Source organism: Magallana gigas, chromosome 3 (assembly GCF_963853765.1).
Source record: "Magallana gigas chromosome 3, xbMagGiga1.1, whole genome shotgun sequence".
Taxonomy (NCBI): Eukaryota; Metazoa; Mollusca; class Bivalvia; order Ostreida; family Ostreidae; genus Magallana; species Magallana gigas.
Window position 1 is genome coordinate 49984761 of NC_088855.1, and position 23316 is coordinate 50008076.

The window sequence follows — 23316 nt, forward strand, 5'->3', positions numbered from 1 at the left end:
AACTGATCGAGTTACCAAACGGAAACACCACCTTACAAGTATTAAAATCACTGATACAATAGATTATCATTGAATGTTTGTGAACGATAAATCATTCTTGTCAATGAATTCCGCAAATAATGATGTTATAAATCTGATAGACACACTAATTTCGGATAAACAAATTAATGCAGGACCGTTGAATATTTGAAAAAAAAATCGGGTTTAAAAATGAAATAGTGGGAAATACGACTATGACTTTATGCTAAATAAGACATACTATTGTAAAAAATAAGACGTTGATATAACATATGATATAAGTTAGTTTTTTGTCAGTTACTTAGCACGATTGAGACATTACAATATTATATAAAATAGTGCCTGTTTGGGAGGGTAACAGTTGAAATTGACGCCCCGAGAAAACCATTGTCAACCGACGCGAAGCGGAGGTTGACAATGGTTTTGGAGGGGTGTCAATTTCAACTGTTATCCTCCCAAACAGGCACTATTTATTTTGTTATACTGAATGTCTTAATTTTGGAATAACGTGAATTCTAAGGCAAACCGTACGCGCATGATTTTTGCGCATGTAACAATTTGTAATGTTACCCGTTGCTAAGTGCGTTGCTAACGCTGAGGGTAATAGAACAGATTATGAACTGCGTCTAAACCAATCAGATTTCAGTATTTAACATGAAAGTATAACAAGATATAATATTAACGGAAACTGAAATAATTTTATCAATATTTTTGCCACTCTGATTTATTATTTTATCGTTACGCGTTACAGTTACATATTTAGAGTCTCCGATTACGTGAGTCAGGAGATATTTACTTGAGGAAAATTCAGTATTGAACTCGATCATTTAAAAATATTAATATGTATTTCTTTTTTCTTTTAATTCTTAAACCAATACATATACCTTTGTAAATTGTTATGGTTAGAGTATGACTGTAAAAGTATTTTAGAATCAGTTATTCAGAATTAATTGTGTTATATCAGAGACATAAATAACATGTTATTTATGTCTCTGGTTATATGACAATAAAATACAGGTATGTATGTTGAAAACAATCTTATCCATTGAAATATATACATGTATCTTGAACCTTACTTTGCAATCAAATACTTTTAACCATATTGATAAAATCTAGAATCTATTAAAATTATTGTCAATTTAAGTAAATTAAATTAAAGTGATATCAGGATAGGAATTTTTAATTTTTATTCGTTTTTATCCGGATATATTTTCTTTTACATCGATAACATTTTATGCGCCATTTTGGCAAGGAAAATTTACAAAGGCCGCAGGAGAATCCAACCTACAGTTTATGTAAAGATGGTATTTTGATCGTGAAAGACGTCTGTATTTTTCCTTAGAAGATTGTTGTACAGGTACGGAAATTACAAAAAGTCATAGCCATGATTGCAAAATTGATGAATTCGTCGACATGTGAAATTAGCCTATAGGCCTAGTGCAGGAGGGGTCGGTTAACGTAAATATACAAACGCATCGACAGATTTACACATCTGATAATTTACAAGTAATTACAATAACATATGAACACCGCAAAATTTTATACTATGCATGAAAGAATGTTTATAAATTTTCTGTAGAATGAAGAAATATGAATTATAGTATAATGTCATCACGTGGTTATGCACCATAGTTGTACATGAGTTATCGGTCCTATTCCATTTTTTTTTAAAACAAATGATCAAACAAATTGAATGAAAATATTTTTTTTTGAATTGGTTTATATATATTGCACTAATTTACCATTATTATCTTAATCATTTGCTATCTTTGAAACCAATCAAAACTTTACAAAAGTTGTGTCCCTTGGTTGCCTTAAGGGTTTCTCACAGTAGCCTGAGAGGTTTGTTACTGTAACGTTGTCATTTAACATTTAAAATTTGGCTTCTGGGATGTATTTTTATTGCATGATGAGGCAACAGGATAAGTTAAATTCAGAGAGATTTCATCACAGGATCTTGATTTCTTTTCTTTATGACCAATTCAGAGTTTACCCTGCAAAGGGACACAACTCAATCCACTTTTGCAAAGTGTGAACTGGTCAATTTGGTTACTTTTATTTTGTGAAAACTTTTTCCAAATTTAATTAATTGCTTGTAAACACAACCCACACATAGCAAATTCTTAAGTTTTTGTTTTAAAGTAAAGTAAATTAATTGTCATCTTAAAGTGTTTTAAACAGCATAAAGTATAGTAAAAAAAGAACATGTAATACAAAGTAATGTAAAGAATAATAATGTCTCCTGCTTGTCTATAATTTGAGCTGTTGAAAGGCCCTATCCCAATTTGTAAGATGTACCTTTTTCATAAATTTAAATAGTTAATTTAAGCTACATAATTTTACCCCCAAAATTAAGGACATGAATATATTGATATGAATTTTGCAAAAGAATCTCCCAAATTTTCATGATTTTTCAATTTTAATGGCCCTGCCTCAGTTTAAAATGTGGCGTGAAAGCCTTGTGAACAAACTTTTCTGATTCACCATACATAAAATGATTGCACTTTGACAGAAAGCACACAGCATTTAAAAAAAGATTGTATTTTTACATGATTTATGAATGACATGATAGAAATTTTATTCTATATATAATTATATATTTTTTAAGATTAAATAGGAAGGGAATACATGTATTATGATTTTAAATGTAAAATTGACTTACATTGTAGCTAAAAAGTCATCCTCCTGATAGGGTCGCTCCTGATAAAATCATGATTCCTTGCACTCTAACATTAAAAGTTTTAAAATTAATTTGTGATTTTTATTGAATTAGGCATGCACACGAACCGAAGATGGTTTTCACACTTTAACATATTCATTAAAAGTACGATAAATTAAGAAACAAAGAATGAACAAAAGCTTGATACTAGATAGTAAATTTCTATATACATGTAGGTGTATGTTAAATGCTTGTTCATGTATACGATAATATGCTAAAAAGATTTACTATACATAAAAGTGATAAAACAACATGATATGTGAATGTAAATAAAACTACATAAATTCTATCCAAGTTTAATTGTAACAATGGGAATTTAAAGATTTGGAATTAATTTTATTCTATTGACAACCTTATACAAATATTTTCTCAGAGTTGATAAAAGACATACAAGTTACATTTTTTACTCGTGCCAGTTTGATTTAAGGAATGAATTCAATATTTATTTGTTTTATACAATATAAAATTGTTTGGGGCAGTTTACGCTTTATAAACCGCTTTGCGGTTTGTAAGAAAGCGTAAACTGTTTCAAACCATTTTATATCGTATAAAACTAATAAATATTGAATTCATTGCTTATAATTTAATTTTTAACTCTTCAGTGTAGATAAAAACAGTCATTTGACCTTTAAAATGATGTAAAATTGTACAAAATTCAAACATAACGTCAGGCGTATTGATACGTTTTTGACATAAGTCTTACTAAGACGTAGGCAACATTCTTTTTACGATACAAAACAATTTTTTTAGCCAATCAGAAAGCGCGTTACAACCAGAATTAAATTATTTCCAAATACACATGGTATTTTGAATAATTCCTTTTCAGGTAGAATGACTTTAATGCCTTTGAAGTCTAAACCAAAGAAATATTTATCTTCAATGTAAATTATTGAAGATACAATACATGTATTATTTCTGAATTATGCAGTCTGCATGCCTATCTTTCTTAGTTTTGCTGGAAAATGTTCATGCAGCAATTAAAGCAAATTTTAACAATAATTATTTTTTATTGAGAATTACATAACTTAAAACTCATACAGTGAGCCAATATTAGTGTATTGTCTTTGCTTGGAAAATCAGACGGACGAAAGTTCATCCATTGATTTCATCATCCAAGCTGACACTATAAACCAATCAAAAGATATGGAGGTTTACAAACATTATAGAAGCAGTAGTTGTGTTTTATCAATCATCAGTAGTAAATTTTAATAGCTATTGAAACTATATTGCTCAAAACATAACACATTGAATTGGAAAAAAAACACTACAATAATACATTATTCTGCGCAAATTTTGATAACTTGTTAAACTTGTATTTTAGATGGCTGAATTATAGAACTTTATTTATTATTGTTTATATTTTAATTTTGCTGTAATGGCAGCAAAGGTTGGTATTTAAAAAGTGTTTATCCCATCTAATCATTTGCAATCAACTTTTACTAAATGATTTCAAGTAATGAAACAAACTGAACTCTAAAGGCAATATACATTTTAATAAAAGAATGGAGATTGAAATTGTGGTATAAATGTAAACACTTGTAAAGACTTACAATAAATGGAAAAGAAAACTTGAAGAGAATAATTGATGACATGAAGTTCTAGAATTATACGGTTTAAGCGCGTTCAAGTACCAGTATTTTGGAAATCTTTCTATCAATGACATGTCTGAAGGATGACTTCATGCAAGAAAATTCTACTGAAACAGTTATGTGGAGCATTAGAGAGAAAAATTCATTGGAAGTGGTCCTTTTAATTTAAAAAATAAATATATTTCAATCTGAAATGCAAATGATATTTACATGAAGATCAAATTTTTTTGATAAACTGGTTTTGTGTTTTAAACATGAAAATTGAAAAGGATTAATGATATCAATAGATGTAAAGGATGGTAGAACCAGGACAGCATTTTTAACATACATTAAGTTATATTATATTGCATTTATACATATACATCTTATTTATTGGTGACAAACCAAATACATTAACTGTACGGTCATTTACAAAGCAAACACCATGTGTTGGAATCTGACAAACACAGATTGTAGACTGAAGAGTAGATCAATGAAGGTCTGATCTGGACTCAACTCTGGATTTGGATCAAGCACAAAACCAGCAATCATTGACACAATTCTATATGTAGAATATTTGACTGGCAGTGATTATGAATTTTTTCAACAAATATAGGATTAGAAATTCTTTGCATTTTAAACTGTTCAGCAAGCATTTTTTTTAAACATCTGTACAATTTTGATATACGCTTTGAACAGTGTGTATTGAAGCAAAACGTGTACTGTACTTACTACATATACATGTTATTCCTACATGTAAGCATTTAAACTTCACATAAAAAAGAAACACTTAAAGGTACAAGTAGGATAAATAATTTATATAATTTGACACTATATACCAACTATATTTCTTTTTATGACTACTAACATTTGTTGTTGCATTTGATTCTCTCTCGCTCTCTCTCACACACAAATATTTTCATGCACAACAAAGTGATACAGGTAAATGCATTATGTACAGGCACTCCCCCAACAGAACTTGTATTGCTATTTACTACGTAAATTCAAGCTTGTTACAAGAGCTCAACTTAGGCAGTCTATATTCTTTCCATCGAATTATGATGATGTCAATATACAGGAACATTGCTGAGGGATGGATGTGCATTTCAGAAGCTGAATATTTGGCTCTTAGTACAATTAATGTCGCACAAAGACTATTTAGACGAGTTACACAGCATGCCACCTTTTTCATGATGTAAGAGAAGTCAGGAGGAAAATTATTACAAACGTTAATTTAACTTTCAGTTTCTAATTCTGGCAACTTCAACAGATCTCTCTTCTTTGAAAGTTTGTCTGACATGAAAAAAACAAACATATAAGAAATAAATATAATCTTTTCATAATTTTATAAATTGTAACATTTGTAAAGATGGGGACGAACAGTCGTCCACCTTTCTTTAAATAAATAACCTTGTTAAATACTCCCAACGATAGTAATTATAAAAAATAATAAAAACAAACAAATGCCATTTTTACAATAATTAATTTGTCATGTTTCATCCAAGAAATGATATAGCTGATATATTTTCTTTGGAAACTCGAACTTCATGCCATTTTTTTCTGTACATGCATCTGTCATGGATAGCAATACAAAGTTCAATTCTATTTTCCAATAAATAATTGGTACAGAAAATGAAATAGGCATGCAAGAGAATAAAATTAATCGTATGCATTGTTGGCCACGTTACCATACAAAAGTACGTTAAAATGTTATTTTCAATGAAATAAATCGGAATGAAATGTAAATATAAGGAATAATGCTAGCTTTTTGGGTTTATGATCGCCATAAACCCAAAATGTACAGTTATTCCTTATTGGTTATAATAATGTATGACCGTTTTACGGTTTCTAGTCTTTGACATGATATCAAGTTTTATCTTGAGAACCCATTGTTTGAAATATTTCTCCAACGTTAAAATAATTTTTCGTTGGCGGATGGAATCGGACTAAAGCATATATATTAGATTCATCAGATTTTCGCGAAAATTGTCGTGTTTTCGAACGTTTATGATATAAAAGTTACGTTTCAAGATGGGCGATTAAATTTGACGTTTGACATCAACGACCTGGAGACTATACCGGAGTTTTGTGTCCTGCACTTGAAACCTCTATTTTATACTTGGAATTTAGAAATGTGGTAGCTTTGTGTGCACACATTCAATCCTTGTATATAGCTAATGACACACGGTGTCCCAAAAGATAAAATTTTATATTTGGTGTTATTTCTAAAAGCTAAACAACAGGAAAAGAAATATATTTTTAAGTATTTATCATTCATTGTTTTAAAAATTACTGACCCTAATTTTGTTTTAATGAAGCCACTGGCTTAAAACAAAAACAGAAGACCGAAAACATTTTTACTGATGTCTTGTTTTCTTTCAAGTGGCTTGTTTTTCTTTTCAAGTATAAGATTGATTGGTTAATATCATAAAACGAAATGTCTGGGTGGGTAGTAGATTTCGGCACACCTCAGCGTGGATAAAAATAAACAGTTTGGGACGCCATGACGTCATCGACTCTCGTGTATACATGTAACAGTTCTCAGTAACTGGACATTTGAAATATATCCAAGGTTTGCGGAAAAGGAGGCATCAACCAACAGATATTTTGGTCCGACTGAATGGTACAACTTTGTACTACAAGAGAAGTCGTTGCAAAGTGAATTTTACTTCAAATGATAACTCCACTTTTTTAGGGAAGGATTCTCAAATCAGCATAAACGTGTCCTCATTTAAGCCACGCTTTTCTAGCAGGTTCATGATTTTAAATATGGCAGAAAAAACCTATTTGAATGCGAGCAATATTTGTGTTTAGTTACATGTACTTGAAATCATAAATAAAATTGAGTGTGGGTTTCTTATATATTTCTAAATATTTGATATGATTTTATGGGAAGGAAATATAAGCTATGGCATTCTAGTTTCAATTTTGTCAATCTGGAATACATGCAATTAAAAATGGTTGCTTAACCAAAATTGGGAAAATTATGGCTCAAGTTTATGAGTACCTTAAATCTATCATGCAAATTTAAGTTCATGGTTAGCTTGTTAAACAGGAAAATGTGATGTCTTTACAAAAATTATAAAATCCATGACCTTCTTCATATTGAGGTCCTGATGCCAGAGATTGGGAAGGGGATCAACAATTTTTGATGTTAGGATGCACTTTTAAATATTTCCATAATTTCTGTACTATATTAAAGTAAAAGGTATTTAAAGGCAATGCATCTACCACGCGCCCCATGCATCAGTATTACTTGTATCTGAATTGTCACCTATTCTTTTAATCCCCCACATTTTATTAGAATGGTTGCCAACCAATTAACTTACTATCATAACACCCATTCCCCCTAAAAAACACGCACCAAAAACACATACACCTCATATTTGATCATAATCAATCCTTTTTCTATTGATCCTCTGCTGATCTGCAGGACTGTGGTGATACCAAGTGACTTCTAAGGCCTACGGAACTCGCATTATAGTTGGTCAGATAGTGGAAAAGCCTTTAACACATTCTTGCTTTTCATTTCAAGATGCGTTGAATAATCTGTAAGGCAAGTTCCCAATGTTATCCCAAATGTCGGATGTTATAGCAGTCATCTTGAAAAAGGTTTATTTTCTATAACCCTTATTATTTTTTTTTATTTTTTTTGGCATTCAGGAGTGACAATGGATCGTCCATCGCCCTACCAGTACACCTTCTTTCAGATAAATATGCCTCTATGCTCTATCCAAACCAATTGCAAATGTTAACTTTTACAACATTCATCTTAGATTAAATAAATACTTTTCACAAGGTTACATTCCACTGTGATGACGGAAACATTCGGTCGGCCTGTTTGGTAGCCGATATACGGATATTTGCGAATCTTTTAAAATCGGGTTTTCGTGCAACGCAGAAAATGAAAGGAAATTCTGTCTCGCAGTGACTTGGTCAACTGGGTCGACACCAGAGAGGATGGCATTTGCTTTTTTTTTTTTTTTTTTTTTACATTTCTTCATTAGTCATGTGACTATTTTACTTTCTCTTTAGTTTGATATGGAATAGCAATTAACAAAAAAATGGAACACGCTGTTATAAAGATTGTCGAAGAAATCAATTCTGTTGTCTTTGACAAAACGGTATCAAATACTTTATTGGGACACCCATATTGACAATATTAAAGCTGCTTGGTCAGAGGTTTTTTTTCGGCTATTGCAGTATCAAATGATGATCATGCAAACCAATCATCTTACACTTTTACAGACTTTCACCTATTTATACACTTGCAGAATCGGTCTCATTTCAAAGACAGAAAAATTCAAAGTAAATACAAATTATTGCTGTATGCTTAAACAAAAATTAAGACTTCATGAGGGTGTTAACAAAAGAGAAACCCATCAAGTTTCATCCGCTAATTGCTTGAATTATTCGTCCCACTTTGTTTATATACATTGGGTTGAATAACGTGTTATCCTGTGCCGTAAAGTGTATCTGGTAAACATACATTATTTTTTACCATTAAAATATCACTTTTAAGCTCAGGAAAATAATGCTTTGCCTATTGTTATACACATTTTTAACAAAACCATCTTTGTACAACTTACATAGAATTTAATATGTCATCTGACTAAGCAGCTTAAAGACAATTGACACGCACACAATCGAAGGGGCTTTCAAGTTTCACTGCGCTCCCAGATTTACAAGGTCAACACGAAAACGGCCTTTTGTAATCGAAGTAATATAAGGGACTGGTGTTTCTATCAAATCATCGTCTTCGTGGTAACTGATTCTTTACTTTTCCTCTTTATCATTGGACTGCGATTACTTTCATGGTTTACGGACTCTTGTAAAGGAAGTTGGATGACACAGCTGCTGGATCAAGTCACGTTTTGTTGCGTTTAGAAGAGTGCAATGACTCTTGTAAGCATTCGTTAGGTTTTGACGTAGAAACGTGAATCTCGATTCTTTATATTTCTTTTAGGTTTCTGATGTTCGAATTACTTAGTACTTATACAATTCAATCAAGTCGCCACTCTCAGTTGCGAATAAAGCGCTTTCTTTCATTCTGTATGTGAAATTGAGTTAACAGCAGCAATTTCGCTTTCATACATATATTAAGTTACTACTGTTTAGAAGCCAGTGGCGGATTAGAGGAAGCGGGCGCGCCCCTGGAGCCCCCCCCCCTAAAATTGCCAAATAAAGTTAAATTATACTTCTTCTTGCAAAGAAAAGAACAGGTTGTGAATCTTAATGATAAATTTTTTTGGAAACTCATGTTATTCTTCTACGTTCGACTTATTTCAACGGTGTGGTATCAGGAAAAACAATGAGCTTAGGTGGAATCGGGCACCTCCATGTTGTTACGTACTACCGATCGAAATAAACAATAAAATCAAGGATAATTTTATGTTTAATAAGATATTTCCCTAAAGTGTTGCCTAACAGCGTAGCGCAATAGGTTAAAGTGTTAATTACGAATGCAAGTTAGAATCCCATTGGGCCTTGTATAATTTTTGACTTTCCAAAAACATGAAGAACTTATTTTTTTGTCAGTAATTGTGTAAATTTTAAACACTCTCAACGTATAAAGGTGTTTGATTATAATGTTTTTTTTATCTATTTTAATAACGATAAGTGGCACACACCTCCTTATATTAATATTTTATTCACCTGAGCGGAATTATGCTTTTCTGAAGAATAAAAAACGTGTCGGATTCGGTGATCCTCTTTGCATTTTGACACCTTCATATTCTTTATTAAGAACCATTGAGTAATATTTAATTATGCATGGTACACACCAACATTAATTGAATATCTGTGAAGATTGTACAACGAAAGAGCATACCCTCTATCAAGTGGTGATGCTTTTGAAATACACGCGCAGATCTAAAACAGGTGTTTGTGTGATTTTAGGGTAATAATAAACAACAGAAAGTCTTATCTTTCCCGCTCCTTCCCTCTAACGGTAGTGTTGATTTTAATTTTTTTTTGTGATGGGGGAAGGGGTAAAGGTATAAAACATTATGATTGGTTAAAAATTATGAATTAAGAATTGCCCAGTATTGCATTTATTGTAGGGTCCCTACAATAGATGCATTAATTCAGTTAGGCACGTCAACACCTTTGCATGTGGTCAAATGCTGCTGCAGTGTCATATTGAAAAGCGGAATAACTCAATTTCAAGTTAAAATGAAAAATGGAGTTATTCCTCTTATTCAAATCTTGCATTAGTAACATGCAAAATACATGTAGTTATACTTGACTGCCGCATTGTACATGTATTTTAGCATGAGAACCGATAAATATTTTTAGCCCATTATCAACCTCAGTTTAACAAACGGGGAATCAATGTAGCAGTAATATAAGGTAACATTCATTTACCGAGTCGAAGTCGGGGGAGCAGGTTAAAGTTTTTTGTTTAGGTCCGGTATCTAAGTTATTATATGTCCTATCTTCACCAAACTTGCATGGATGATGCATTTGGACCTAACCATGGACTTGAACGACACAGATGCCGAATCTGGGCCATGAATTTCGGATGCTGGATGAGGTTAGGGTTTTTGGAGCAGGTTAAAGTTTTTGGAGCAGGTGCCCTTTGTTATTCTTTTCCAGTTACAACAGGTACTTACATGTACGAACTTGAGAGGCTTGAATGAATCTAAGCCGTAGATTTCGGATGCTTGATAAGGTTTGGGTTTGATAGCTGGTCAAATATCTTAGCGCAGGTGCCCTTTGATAGTCAAATTGTTTATAATTGTTTCAATCTTTATCGAAGGATGACTGCACTTAGCGCCTGGGTTTGGGTCTTTTTCGGTAGCCTCTGTTGCGTTTATTTCTTTACTTTATATCACTATTGTTAATTTCATTCAAGAGTCTTGTCAATTTCCATCATAAATTAAAATATTTGCCTGTGATAAAATAAACCCTGTCTATATTTTTCTCCTTACAACTATAAAAAAAAAGAGAATTTTCGTTTATCTGCCTTTGATTGAATATAAAATTGATGTTAATAATATGCATGAGAGGTGGAGCTGACATTTTGAAATGGTAATATAATTAGAATAGCATGAATAACAATGCCATGTATAAAAAATAAATGATCGCTGTTTAACATTATATGGTTCAAGTGTACTAAAACTATGGTTTTAACAATAAGACCACACCCATAGAACAGAATCACTATAAATCAATGATTGACAACTTAACGTGTTCGAAAACAATCTCCTAGTAAGAACATAACATGCTACCTTACACTTCACGTGATAGAATTTTGTATTCACAAAGTTACCTGAGGTGAAAAATCACGTGGTGAATAATCAACTGAGGAAGCGAAAGTAAGAAGATGCAGTATTTTCTCATCTAAACCATGAGCGCATGTTTGTCATGTCTATTATAATAGTCATCCTTTGACATAACTTAGATAATGCAAATATACAACACCTGTTAAACGGGGAACAATAGATAAACATGCGCTATGTACGAAGTCAGTATGAAAGTGGCTTCTCATTATTGTATGGAGATTTAAGAAATCGTAATGACCCCGGCCTATGAAAACAAATTCGTACTTGGTAACAACATTTATTTTAGGTAAAGTTGCACTGTGGATGTTGACCATTTCTGCAACTGAAAGAAACATTCTTACTTTAAAAGTTCTCGCAAATATCGCACATTCTTCAGTGCAGTCATCCTTTGAAAAGATGATGCATCTTGTGATTCTGATGCACTCCACAGACATGGATGCTGAATCAGAGCCATAGGTTTCAGATGCTGGAAAAGGTTATAGGTTTTTTAACAGGTCACATGTTTTATCGATAATAGTACTATTTCAAACTTGCATGGTTGATTTAACTGTAATATAAATGTATCGTAGAGTAGCTTCAGATACAGGGCCTGATCTCCATTATCAAGGATGCTAAAAAAAAACCTCATACCTCACTCAAATTTGCTTGATAGATGTGTTTGTTGTTAAGTGATATAGCATGATTCCTATGACAAAGTATTGTATGATATGATACACTATCGTAATATATGAAACACTATTTAATTATTATATAATATAATATTATATTGAAAATAAAATTATATGATATGATATTTATCAATTTTTTTCGTCTATTATGATATGAAATTAGATCATATGGTATTGTTATATATAACATCGTATGTTACAATATCATATTGTATATTACAGTATTACATTGTATCATATGACACAAAATTGCATAGTATTTTAGGATGCAATTTTGTATTTTATATTAGTCTTTTGGTATACATTGTATCTTACAATACTGTATGAAATGAACATATGATTATCAAACAATTTTTTCAACATATGATATACCATACTCTGTCAAACTACACTGCAGTATCCAGGAATATCCAAGACCTTTAATTATGATTTTCATAAAATATGATAAAGGTGGTCTCATAGAGGTGATGTCTCGTCTCAGTGGGCTTTGCAATCTTTGATTACCTAAGTTTATTTTTCAATTTATTATAATAATAATTTTTGTTGTATTATTGGGGGGGGGGGGTGACCTGTGTGACGGTTTATGAGCGGTGTTCACTATTTTTCAATTTATTATAATAATAATTTTTGTTGTATTATTGGGGGGGGGGGGTGACCTGTGTGACGGTTTATGAGCGGTGTTCACTGAACTTAACACTACCCACATAAATGCTTGATACATGTATATAAAAAAACGAAAATAATAAAACTATTGTTTTAGAGTGTCCATATTATAAATTTATTAAATTGGACACTTTTATACAGTTGAACCAAGCAACTTTATGAAATGTCGAAAAATTCTTTTGATAGAGAACAGGACGATCATTTATAAAGAATGGTTTTCTTAATAATTAGGAGGTAATGATCTATGAATTTGTCGTGTCAGTTTTGAAGCCATGACTTGTTGTGACCAGAAATGGCCCACAGTTTAAATACAGCTACCAGAATTCTTAAAAACCTCCATACATGAAAGTAGAGAAATAGCCTCAGCAGTACAAACTTTAAATGAATGAAAGAAAAAATGCTATAGATCTAAGACCCACAGCCAACGTTCTTTCCCTTCTAGGAACTATACGGACTCCGGACCTTGGCATCAGACGATGGGTAAACGCCTGACAAGCGCGGTCTGTGAAGCACAATCTCCACCCCCCCCCCCCACCCCGATCTGCAAATTAAGTGAACATCGTGTTTTTGATCCGTCCGGCAGTCAATCAGTCCCTCAGTTTACAATAGATACAATTGCACGGTACTTAGTAGTAAATAAGGACGTCTAAATGTGTAAAACACGGTTATAGCGAACACGCTTATAATGAATTGACGCTTACAGCGAAGTGAATTTTATTCCCCAAGTCTCTATTTCATGTTGTAAACTTGACGGATATAACGAATTACGCTTATAACGAAGTTAAATTGGCCGTCCCTGGGACTTCGTTATATGTTTTACTGTATTTTGACTGGAATTTATTATTACGTTAAATTTTCGAAAAAAATGCCTCTTTTATTTTCATTTCATGTGAAATTATTGTAAGCGTCTCTTCAAGATATACATGTATACTTATTTAAATTAAGGCATTTTGCCAATAAACACAAATATGCCTGCACCAGAGTAACTGCTTACACCTTTGGTTCTAGTATTTTAACACGAGGCAAATTATGTCCGTAAGATATAATTCAATTTTACTTGATAAGTAAATATTGTAAAATTAATTAAAACTCTACTTTCATTTTCGATAAACCAAGCCGAATAGCATAAATGAGAGTAAGGTGGTGGACACGCTTTGGCGGATCCAAGTCCGTAGAAATTTGCATTAAGATATATGCTTACAATCAAATGATATTAAATGATTACGCAAATAGTGAAATATTTACTGGGATCTTACTTAAGTATACATTGAAATTAAGATTTTACAAAATTAAGAAAATTCGTTTTTTGAATTCGCAATTTTAGTTTTGATGACTAGAATGCCTGCGAAGCTGCGTTCAAGGTCGTAGCTGCTACGTAGGGCTACGTAGTTGAACGGTAAGCTAGCCTAGCCGCTATACGTAAATATTCATAACCTTAATAGTTTATGCTATGCATCAAATACAAGATGGCCACCTTAATTACCACTTTGTAACAAACATGAAATCCATTTTCTCAGCGATATTTTGTTCATCCTTCAAGTTATAATGATTTTTAACATGTATGTTTCGCTTGAAATTAACAAACTATGTTGATGTAATTAGTTTTTAATTGAATATTTCATTTTCCAACTTCAAATCTGAAACCTAGCGGCTAACCTAACGATCCGTTTAAAAGACTTAGATATCTACGACCTAGCGTCAAGGTTAGCTGCTACGATCTTGATCTCCATTGAGAATAGAATAGAACTTCCTAGAACGGAATTACCAAGACCGAGGGTTGATTAATTAACGTCATGGCAAATATCCAGTATAGGACGATTCATCAGGCATTACTGACAGATACCTTGGATTGGACACCCTTGGTTTATACTAAAAAGTTAATTAATATTTACGATTGATGATGCGATTTTAATTTTAATGGAAAGAGGTTGCTAGGAACGTGGGTTGACTAATTGTCGGACAGTTACGTTGGATCTGACAACTTTAGTTTGAAAAATCGAAATAAATATGCATATGGTAGCGTTTTAATTTCATAATATTTTATAGCACGACAGATTGATAAAGAAGTAAACCTTATACATTAATTTGTAAATCATGAGCAGTCTATATGAACATAAGGTGTATGCAGAGAACGGGAAGATTGAAGGGGGGGGGGGGGGGGGGGTCCCCCTCCCCTAGTGTTTTTATTCACAAAAGGTTGGGGTTTTTTTATCTGAAAATATGTTTAGGGACAATGGTAAAAATAATAGTGAAATTTTGACAAAGAACAAAATGAAGAGATACGACACAATTAATACCCACTCACGTTTTTGAAATGTTCATCATTTTAAACATTGTATCATATTAATGTGTAAAGTGTTAATTCCGGCGCTTGCGCGCGATATCATTTAGTTTATTTGAAAAGAAATCGGTAGAATTTGTTGTTTTTATTTGTGAACATTTCACCTACGGTTATACAAAATGACTCTCGATCAAAAATAAAAAAACTTAAAACTCTCTTTCATTGCACGTTGGATAGAAAAAAAGTATTTCATAATACGAAGGTTTATCATGATGTGTATATGTACCTTAGTGAATTTGCAATGTCTTAGTTTTATGATTTATGTTTTAAAAATAAAGGTAGAAATTAATTCTGTAGAACAGTGCACCATTTTTATACTAGACAAAGTGAGTGTACACATTCATTGCATTGCAAAATGCTGACAGTCTCGCTCTAGAGATTGTTATCCCCAAAATTCTTTACGACATTTAATGCAAATCATTGAGAAAATTTAAGTAATATCTCAATTAAGATCCGACTTATTCCTGTACACGTGCGATGTTCGGTCATATCCTGGTTCAGTTCCTTCCCCTTGATAGATTGAACGCATGAGCACTTGCCTTTGCGATTATACTTTCGTTAAAGATTCAATTTTCGATGAGAAAGTGGTCATGCGTTGATCCCTTGTTCTCACAACCTAAATAAACCTCGTCAAGAAGACGGATCTCGTACAATAGAAGCGACGATATAAAGTTTGTTATGAGCCGTTTAAAGACAAGATAATTTTACAAAAATAAATGAGTGAGTGCAGTTAAAGTGGATAAGGACACCGAAATTTCAACGTGTAAAAAGAAAACCATTGAAATAAAATATATTTCGTCGTTCAAATATTTTCAAACTGAATCATAAAAGCATCTTAAAATTTCTTATAAGGGTAAAATACCTGTAGTTAGTATTGAACAAATGCTGATGGTTTACCTATTACATTTCACTGGGGCACCACACCTACATGTATACATTAAAACATCATAATGTTATTCATCACGAACGAAAGAGCATTGGAAAATTAAAAGTAGGTGTTTTACACATCCTAACGCTTCTTGAAAATCTTATAAAACCAAAGTAGGTATCGAATTGTTGCTAGGTTATCATTCTATACAACGAGAATGTCTGATGAAGAAACATCTTCGGGTACATTAAGGTTTCTTGACTCGAGCATTTTGAAAGTTTTAACACCAAGTTTCCTTGAAAACAAATTTATTAAAGATGGTACATATAGGTATATGGGACACCTCTATATTATGACATACTTCCGATCAAAATAAACAACTTAACACCGTAGCACAATGGGTTAGACCGTTAACTACTAATTTGTTAGTTATGAGTTCGAATTCCGCTGGGGCTTTTATAATTTTTACCTTTCCAAAAAATTAAAATCATATTTTTTGGTTAAATATATATTAACCACTATATTAATATTATAATAAATAATATTAATCACATTCACAATACAAATTTTTTATGCATCCGCATCCATATTCATTAACAATAGTACGGCAATACGTATGTTTGAGAGAAAAGTTCTAGTTGAAAATTTAGGATATGGCATCAAAAGAGCCTAATGCATGTAGGCGACTTCTGTGTGTATAAAAAAAAACGGTTGAGGTGAAAAGATGTGATTTTTCATAATGCAGTTATCAAAATTTAAAACTTCGTACAATGCTAGTAAATATATGTTACACCATAGTTGTACACTTTTTCAATGACCATGGTAAAAATAGATTGGCCATTTAATTTCACGAATAAGATGCGCCGAATCCAAGCTTATACAACGACTTAAAACATGGTCAGTGATATTCCAAAGTTTTTTTTATATGATTAGCGATAATTTCATATAAAAATTAATTATCCTCGGTTTAAGAGTAATCTTTTTACATGTATGTGGATATGCAAATCATGTTAACTTTGTAAAAATAGACAAGTAGTCCAACTTTTTCCTCTCGAACTTCATGGGACCGATTAAAAAACCCAGAGATATCCAAGAATTCAAGATATCGAAGTAAACTACCTTTCTTTCCAAATAATTCGGAATAGCCAGTGATATTTTAATATTAATTTTGAGTGCATCTACACACAATTTCTCAGAGTTATCTGATAAAGCGAAGGCACCGAAACAAGTTTGTAGTAACAGATAAAGTTAAAAATTAGCAACATTTCCCCAGAGTTAATTAATCGTTTTTTGTTTCAGGATAAACACCATGTCCGTCATCATCCGTCTTCAAGGACTTCCTTGGTCGTCCAGTGCCGCCAGCATACGACAGTACTTCAAGGACCTGAATATACCACCAGGGGGTGTTCATATCATCGGCGGTGAGAAGGGAGATGCCTTCATTGCATTCAGTACAGATGAAGACGCCCGACAAGCCATGATGCTGAACTTGGGTAATATTGATGGAAGTCAAATTATGCTTTATCTTAGCAGCAAAACACAAATGCAGCAAGTCATTGCTGAAGCAAGAGGACAAAGCGCTGGCGAGCCATCGTTTCCACCTCAGCATTCGTCTTCATCTTCCCAACAATCCTATACATCCCAAGATAGCTTTGCTCCCACGGCTTCAGTGCCTTCACAGAGTTATCCATATCCGCCATCGCAAATGGAAGCTATACAAAGTCATGAGTATCCCAAACAGGAGTCGCTTGAGAAACAAGCCCCAGGGAATTTTGATTACCATCGTTATGATTCAGTTTACGGGCAGGGTAGAGGATATCCGCAAATTGATAGTTCTGGCAAAGGTTCACTTTCATCAGAAGATAGCAATTCCAGACCTATGACAGCATTTGAAAAGCGCCATCCAACCCCCGGAATGGGTCAGATTGATAAGGATACGCGGAGTGAACCAAATGCCCAGTTTGATCCACACAAATTAATATCCGATTTATCAAAGTCTGGTTTGCTTAATCCAGGGATATTTAGTAAACCTGAAAGTGATGAACAGAAGCCACCACTCAAAAGTGATTCAGCATTCCCCAATGAAAGATATGGAAATAATTATCCTCCAGATTTGTATAACAGAGACCCTTATTCAAGAGGGTCTTTTCATCAAGATGGCAATGAGACACAGCCTAACAGGAATGTTCCACAAAATGAATTTAACATCAGAGGTAGCTACGATGGAAGACCGGACGAAAATAACCCACAAATGTATCAACATCCCGGAGGCATCAGAGACCAGTACCGTCCTGATCGAATGGAAAATAGAAATTTTGAGCCAAAGGATGGGGATCAGCGGTCATATCCACCCGAGGGACGTGTTCCACCTAATATGCCTTTTAATAGGAATGACAGTCGAGCTTTCCCACACAGTAGACCGCCGCCTCTCCTGGAACGCCCTCCTTTGGATGAGCATCACAATCAACAGGATTCCTACGAATGGAACCCAGACAACGATCCTCCCTTTGAGAGGCGTGGACCAGATCAACCACCGCATCGACGATCACGATTTAATCCACCACCAAATCAACCTGCAGAAGACGACTATCGCTCAGATCAACCACACTACGATATTCACGAACCTGATCACGGTGGACCACATTCAGTAGACAAACGTCCTTTTGATGGGGCTCCGAATTCTAGGCCTATGTTTGATAGACCTCCAGTATCAAGACCATTGATTGATAGGCCACCCGACTCTAGACCGCCGTTTGATCGACCTTCTAATTCAAGACCCCAGTTCGATGGACCGGATTCAAGACCTCCGCTCAATAGACCAAATGATTCTAGAATTATGCATGAAAGTAACCGAGAACATTTTCCAGACCGCGGTGGACCACCTTTTGAAAGATTTCCTTCGAATCAAAGGCCTCCATTTAACAGAGAACAGCATTTTCCGGAAAGGGAACCCCCTTGGAGGGAATCTTCCGCGCCACAAGATGAAGAGAGATTTAGACCACCTCCTCACGAAAGACCTCCGTTTGAAAACGATATGGATCGGCCTGATAATGACGCTAGGTCAGGGGAAGGATTGCTCGGATCTGGGCCTCCAGGTGCAAGACCTGAAGGATTGTCTGAAAACTACCCACCTTTCAGTACACCAGGAGGTCCTAGAATGCAACCGCCTTTTCGACATGGACCGAGGCCCCCATTTGATGGTGATGACGGCTTTAATGAAAGACGAGGACCAACCAGATTTGGTATTCGAGGAATGGAGCATCGAGGACCAAGACCACCACTCCTCAGACCAGGGATGCATGAGCATGGACCTAGGCCACATTTAGACCAATTTGATCGTCCTCCCGTGGATCAAGACCGTCGACATCCACCTATTGCTCGCGTTAACCCGAATGACAGAGTTCCGGGAAATAATATCCCATCTCTTTTTGACCAAGAAGTCAATGAACCAATGAAACGACAGGAAAACAACAGACCATTTGAGCCACCCAGGAGACCTGAATTTCCAAGCGATGCAGATATGAGAGATCCAAATAATCGGCCACGAGAAATTAGAGATAATAAAGACAGCAAACGATCTGATTCTGACATGCGAGCTAAATCGAGTGACGATCGTAGAGAGTCTAGAGAAAAAGACAGTCGTGGATCTAGAGAAAGTCGTGAAAAGGATTCGCGCGACAATAGAGAAACAAGGGATTTGCGGGATAGATACAGTCGGGATAGAGACCGAGACCGAGATAGAGTCCGTGATAGAGAGAGAGAAAGATCGCGTGATAAAGACCGAGAAAAATCGCGGGATAGAGACAGACATGATAGGGACAGAGATAGGCGCAGAGACGATGATCGCAACAGAAGAGATCGGCGAGATGAAAGGAGTGATCGTGACAAAGATCGTGACCGGAGAGATATAAGAGATAGAGTGAAGGACGAAAGGCGAGATAGCAAAGGTCGTGATCAGTTTGGAAGGGATGTACCTCGTTCAAAAGAGGAACTCGAGAAAAGAAGTTCGGACAGTCAACGTACTTCATCTAATACCAGTAGCAACCAGAAATATGGTAAATCGTCTGAATCAAATAGCAATGCAAATGTTCCAAAGTTAGGAAAAACAGCCGAAGATACAGACTCCCGAGGACAAAAGCGACCTTTGACCTCAACCGAGATAACTGAAACAGATATAACTGTAAAAGTTAAGGGTATGCCACTGCATACAAATTTTCGCGATGTTCGCCGGTTCTTCACTGGATGTGAGATACCATGGGAGGGAATAAAAAGTGAAAAAAATGAAAAGGGACAAATGACAGGAGTTATTTTTATTAAGTTTCAAAACCAAAGAAGTTTTAGAGAAGGGTTGAACTTTCATGGAAAAATCTTCACTGATGGTAGTCGAATCGAAATTTTGAAATGTAGTAATAAAGATTTTGATAATTGCGATCCAGCTAGTAAACTCCAACAGACGCCAGAACAGGAGGACTCAAAACGTCTAAAAGTGGGTGTAGCCCTCAGAACATCCCAGTACATTATCCAGATGAAAGGACTTGGTATCAACGGAAAGAAAGTGGATGTTGTAGAATTTTTTAAGGGGTGCGAAATTGCGAAAAATGGAGAAGGTATCCATATTGAGTATGACATAAAAAATCGGTGTACTGGTACAGCCTTTATTGAAATGTCAACGTTATCCGACTTCCAGACTGCTTTAACGTTCGATGGGAAAATGTTTAATTCTCGTCTAATACGCGTTAGCGCGGGAAGTCTTAGAGATGTAGAACAACTACATGAACGTATGAGAGAGATGATGGCAAACAAGCAAAGTGAGGAACCGGATAAAAGACCTTTACTGCCGAATCCTACAAATATAGAGCCAAACAGAATTTTAGCACCAGATGGTGAATACAGAAATCGTATAACAACAAATCTCCACTGTGTGCACCTTCAAGGATTACCTCCTCATGTTGTGGCGAAAGACATTGCCAAACTTTTTGATGGAATCGACATCGCTCAAAGAGGAATCCACATAGTTCATGATTCAAATGGAAGGCCATTAGGAGAAGCGTTTGTTGAGTTCAGTGACAATTCAGAATGTGAAAAAGCATTAAATATGCCAGATAGATGTATTGCTGACCACGAGGTTAGCCTAAAGCCTATTCCAAAGTCAGAAATGGTAGACATACTAAAACAAATCAGACCGCCCTCACGAGGAATGAATTATTCTCCAATGCATGGACCACCGTCTCACGGTATGGGCCCACCTCATGGCGGACCACAAGGACCTAGGGGTCCACCCCCGCACAGTCCACACAATGGCCCACCAATGCATGGTCCTCCACCCCACAATGGACCCCCGCCACATGGTCCTCCACCCCATAATGGACCTCCGCCACATGGACCCCCACCCCATAATGGACCTCCGCCACATGGTCCACCGCCCCACAATGGACCCCCGCCACATGGCCCTCCACCTCATGGTATGCGTCCTCCACTTGGACCTCCGCATGGACCCCCAGGTCCATTTCAAGGAAGACGATTCCCTGTTCTTATAAAGGGCCTGCCCTTTACTGTATCCGTCCGTGAAGTGTCGAGTATGGTACAAGGATATAGTCCAATTCTGGAGTCTGTCAGAGTAATGGTTGGAAAGGATTCTGGTGGAACTTCTGCCTTGGTGTCGTTTAGATGTATAGAGGATGCCGAGGGCGTTATTCGAGATATGAACAATACTTACTATAGAAATAAACAGCTCCATGTTTCACCAGCACCCATGTAGAGGAGAGAAAGGTATTCATATATTGACAATACTAACACTTCAGAAAATAAATGACACATTATTGTGTTCAGTGAAAACAAAGTAGGGGACAATTTCGTATGAAAATTGGGACTTGCACGTGCATGCATATGTACGGCGTTTCAATTTGAAAGTCGTCTTTTATATCAATATTTCAAGCGCTCCAACAGTTTTTAATTGGGGAACTCAATTTTATTTGTAGAGACTAAACGATTAATTGGAGGTTTAAGTCGAGCGCTAGTAGAGTACTCGTTGATTTATTAAAACTTGTACGCATGTTCTTTTTAAGGAAACTTATGCTACTGCCACATGTATCTTAACTAAAAAGAAAAAAGAAACATAATAATACATGGTTTCTACTTATGTATATTGAAACTGTTTTATCTAAATATTTGTTAGCAAACGCCCTTTTAGGACACGCACACAATTAAGCTACATATCTAAGGTACTAGTTCATCAAACGTGTCTTTTTTCATGATAAGTAATTGTCCCGTGCCTAATCAACAATTATTGTTTAATACATGTAGTTATGAAAACAAAGTCCTATAATTATTGATATGATTGAAAAATTATACAAATATATAACTTGAATGGATATTTAACATCAAAAGAAATATCAAATTTGTTTCTTCCATTACATGTATGCAGATAGGTAGCTTTATTCCATAATAATAATATATTAGCCTCTTAAAATTGACCCATAGGGTTCCGATGAAACAGACTAAGCTACGAATTATAATGCTTAGAAAATACGTCTGTAAACTTAAGTTGTTGCCAAAAACTGGTGCATTAAAATGAAAATTTTCGATTTTTACTTTATAACGAGTAATCCACTTGAAAATTTTTAGTCAATGATAGTAGTAGAGTACTCTTTGGCATCCCTTGTGTTAATCTATTTATTAGAATGTTTGCATCAGTGAAGAAATATGAGAGCTATATTCTTTCTATCCATGAATACATAGAACCAGGTTGACATTTTAAAACTGAATGATTTATTTGAAACACATTCTGCTTTCAGTGCGAGCAGAGATGGCAGTTGCTGGGACCACTACCTGTTCCGGTCACGTGTCTCCAGAGAGTCGTTATTTTTTTTTCTTTTTGGAAGCATATTTTCAGTCATTTTATCCATAAAGAATAATGGTTATTTTAAGCGTTTCTTTCTACATCATGATTTGATTTATATTTTGTCTGTGAATAAATGGATAATACCTTACATTAATTGTTGGGTTTACTATTGTTATCTATGGTGGCATAGTTCTCTAATCAAATGGATGGATTACATGCATTTATTAAAGGTGTAAATGGAATTACAAAACCCTTATAACGGGTCTTTAATTATTTGGTATACAATTTAACACAATCATTCTTTGACGGCGTATTTTTAACGTCAACCATATAAATAGTGTATT

The 23316-nt window shown here is 34.6% G+C and overlaps 1 protein-coding gene across 1 annotated transcript; it reads left to right on the plus strand.

The window, feature by feature from the left end:
• The first annotated feature begins 1237 nt into the window (after window positions 1–1237).
• On the plus strand, window positions 1238–23122 carry LOC105338382 (uncharacterized). The gene is made up of 3 exons (XM_034480688.2): window positions 1238–1375; window positions 17431–21900; window positions 22926–23122. Exon 2 carries the CDS (start codon window positions 17441–17443, stop codon window positions 21887–21889), a length of 4449 nt encoding a protein of 1482 aa, XP_034336579.2. The 5' UTR covers window positions 1238–1375; window positions 17431–17440; the 3' UTR covers window positions 21890–21900; window positions 22926–23122.
• The last annotated feature ends 194 nt before the right edge of the window (window positions 23123–23316 follow it).

What these genes read in the sequence shown, in the direction of transcription:
- LOC105338382 (XM_034480688.2), top strand. Translation starts at nt 17,441, where the DNA reads ATGTCCGTCATCATCCGTCTTCAAGGACTTCCTTGGTCGTCCAGTGCC.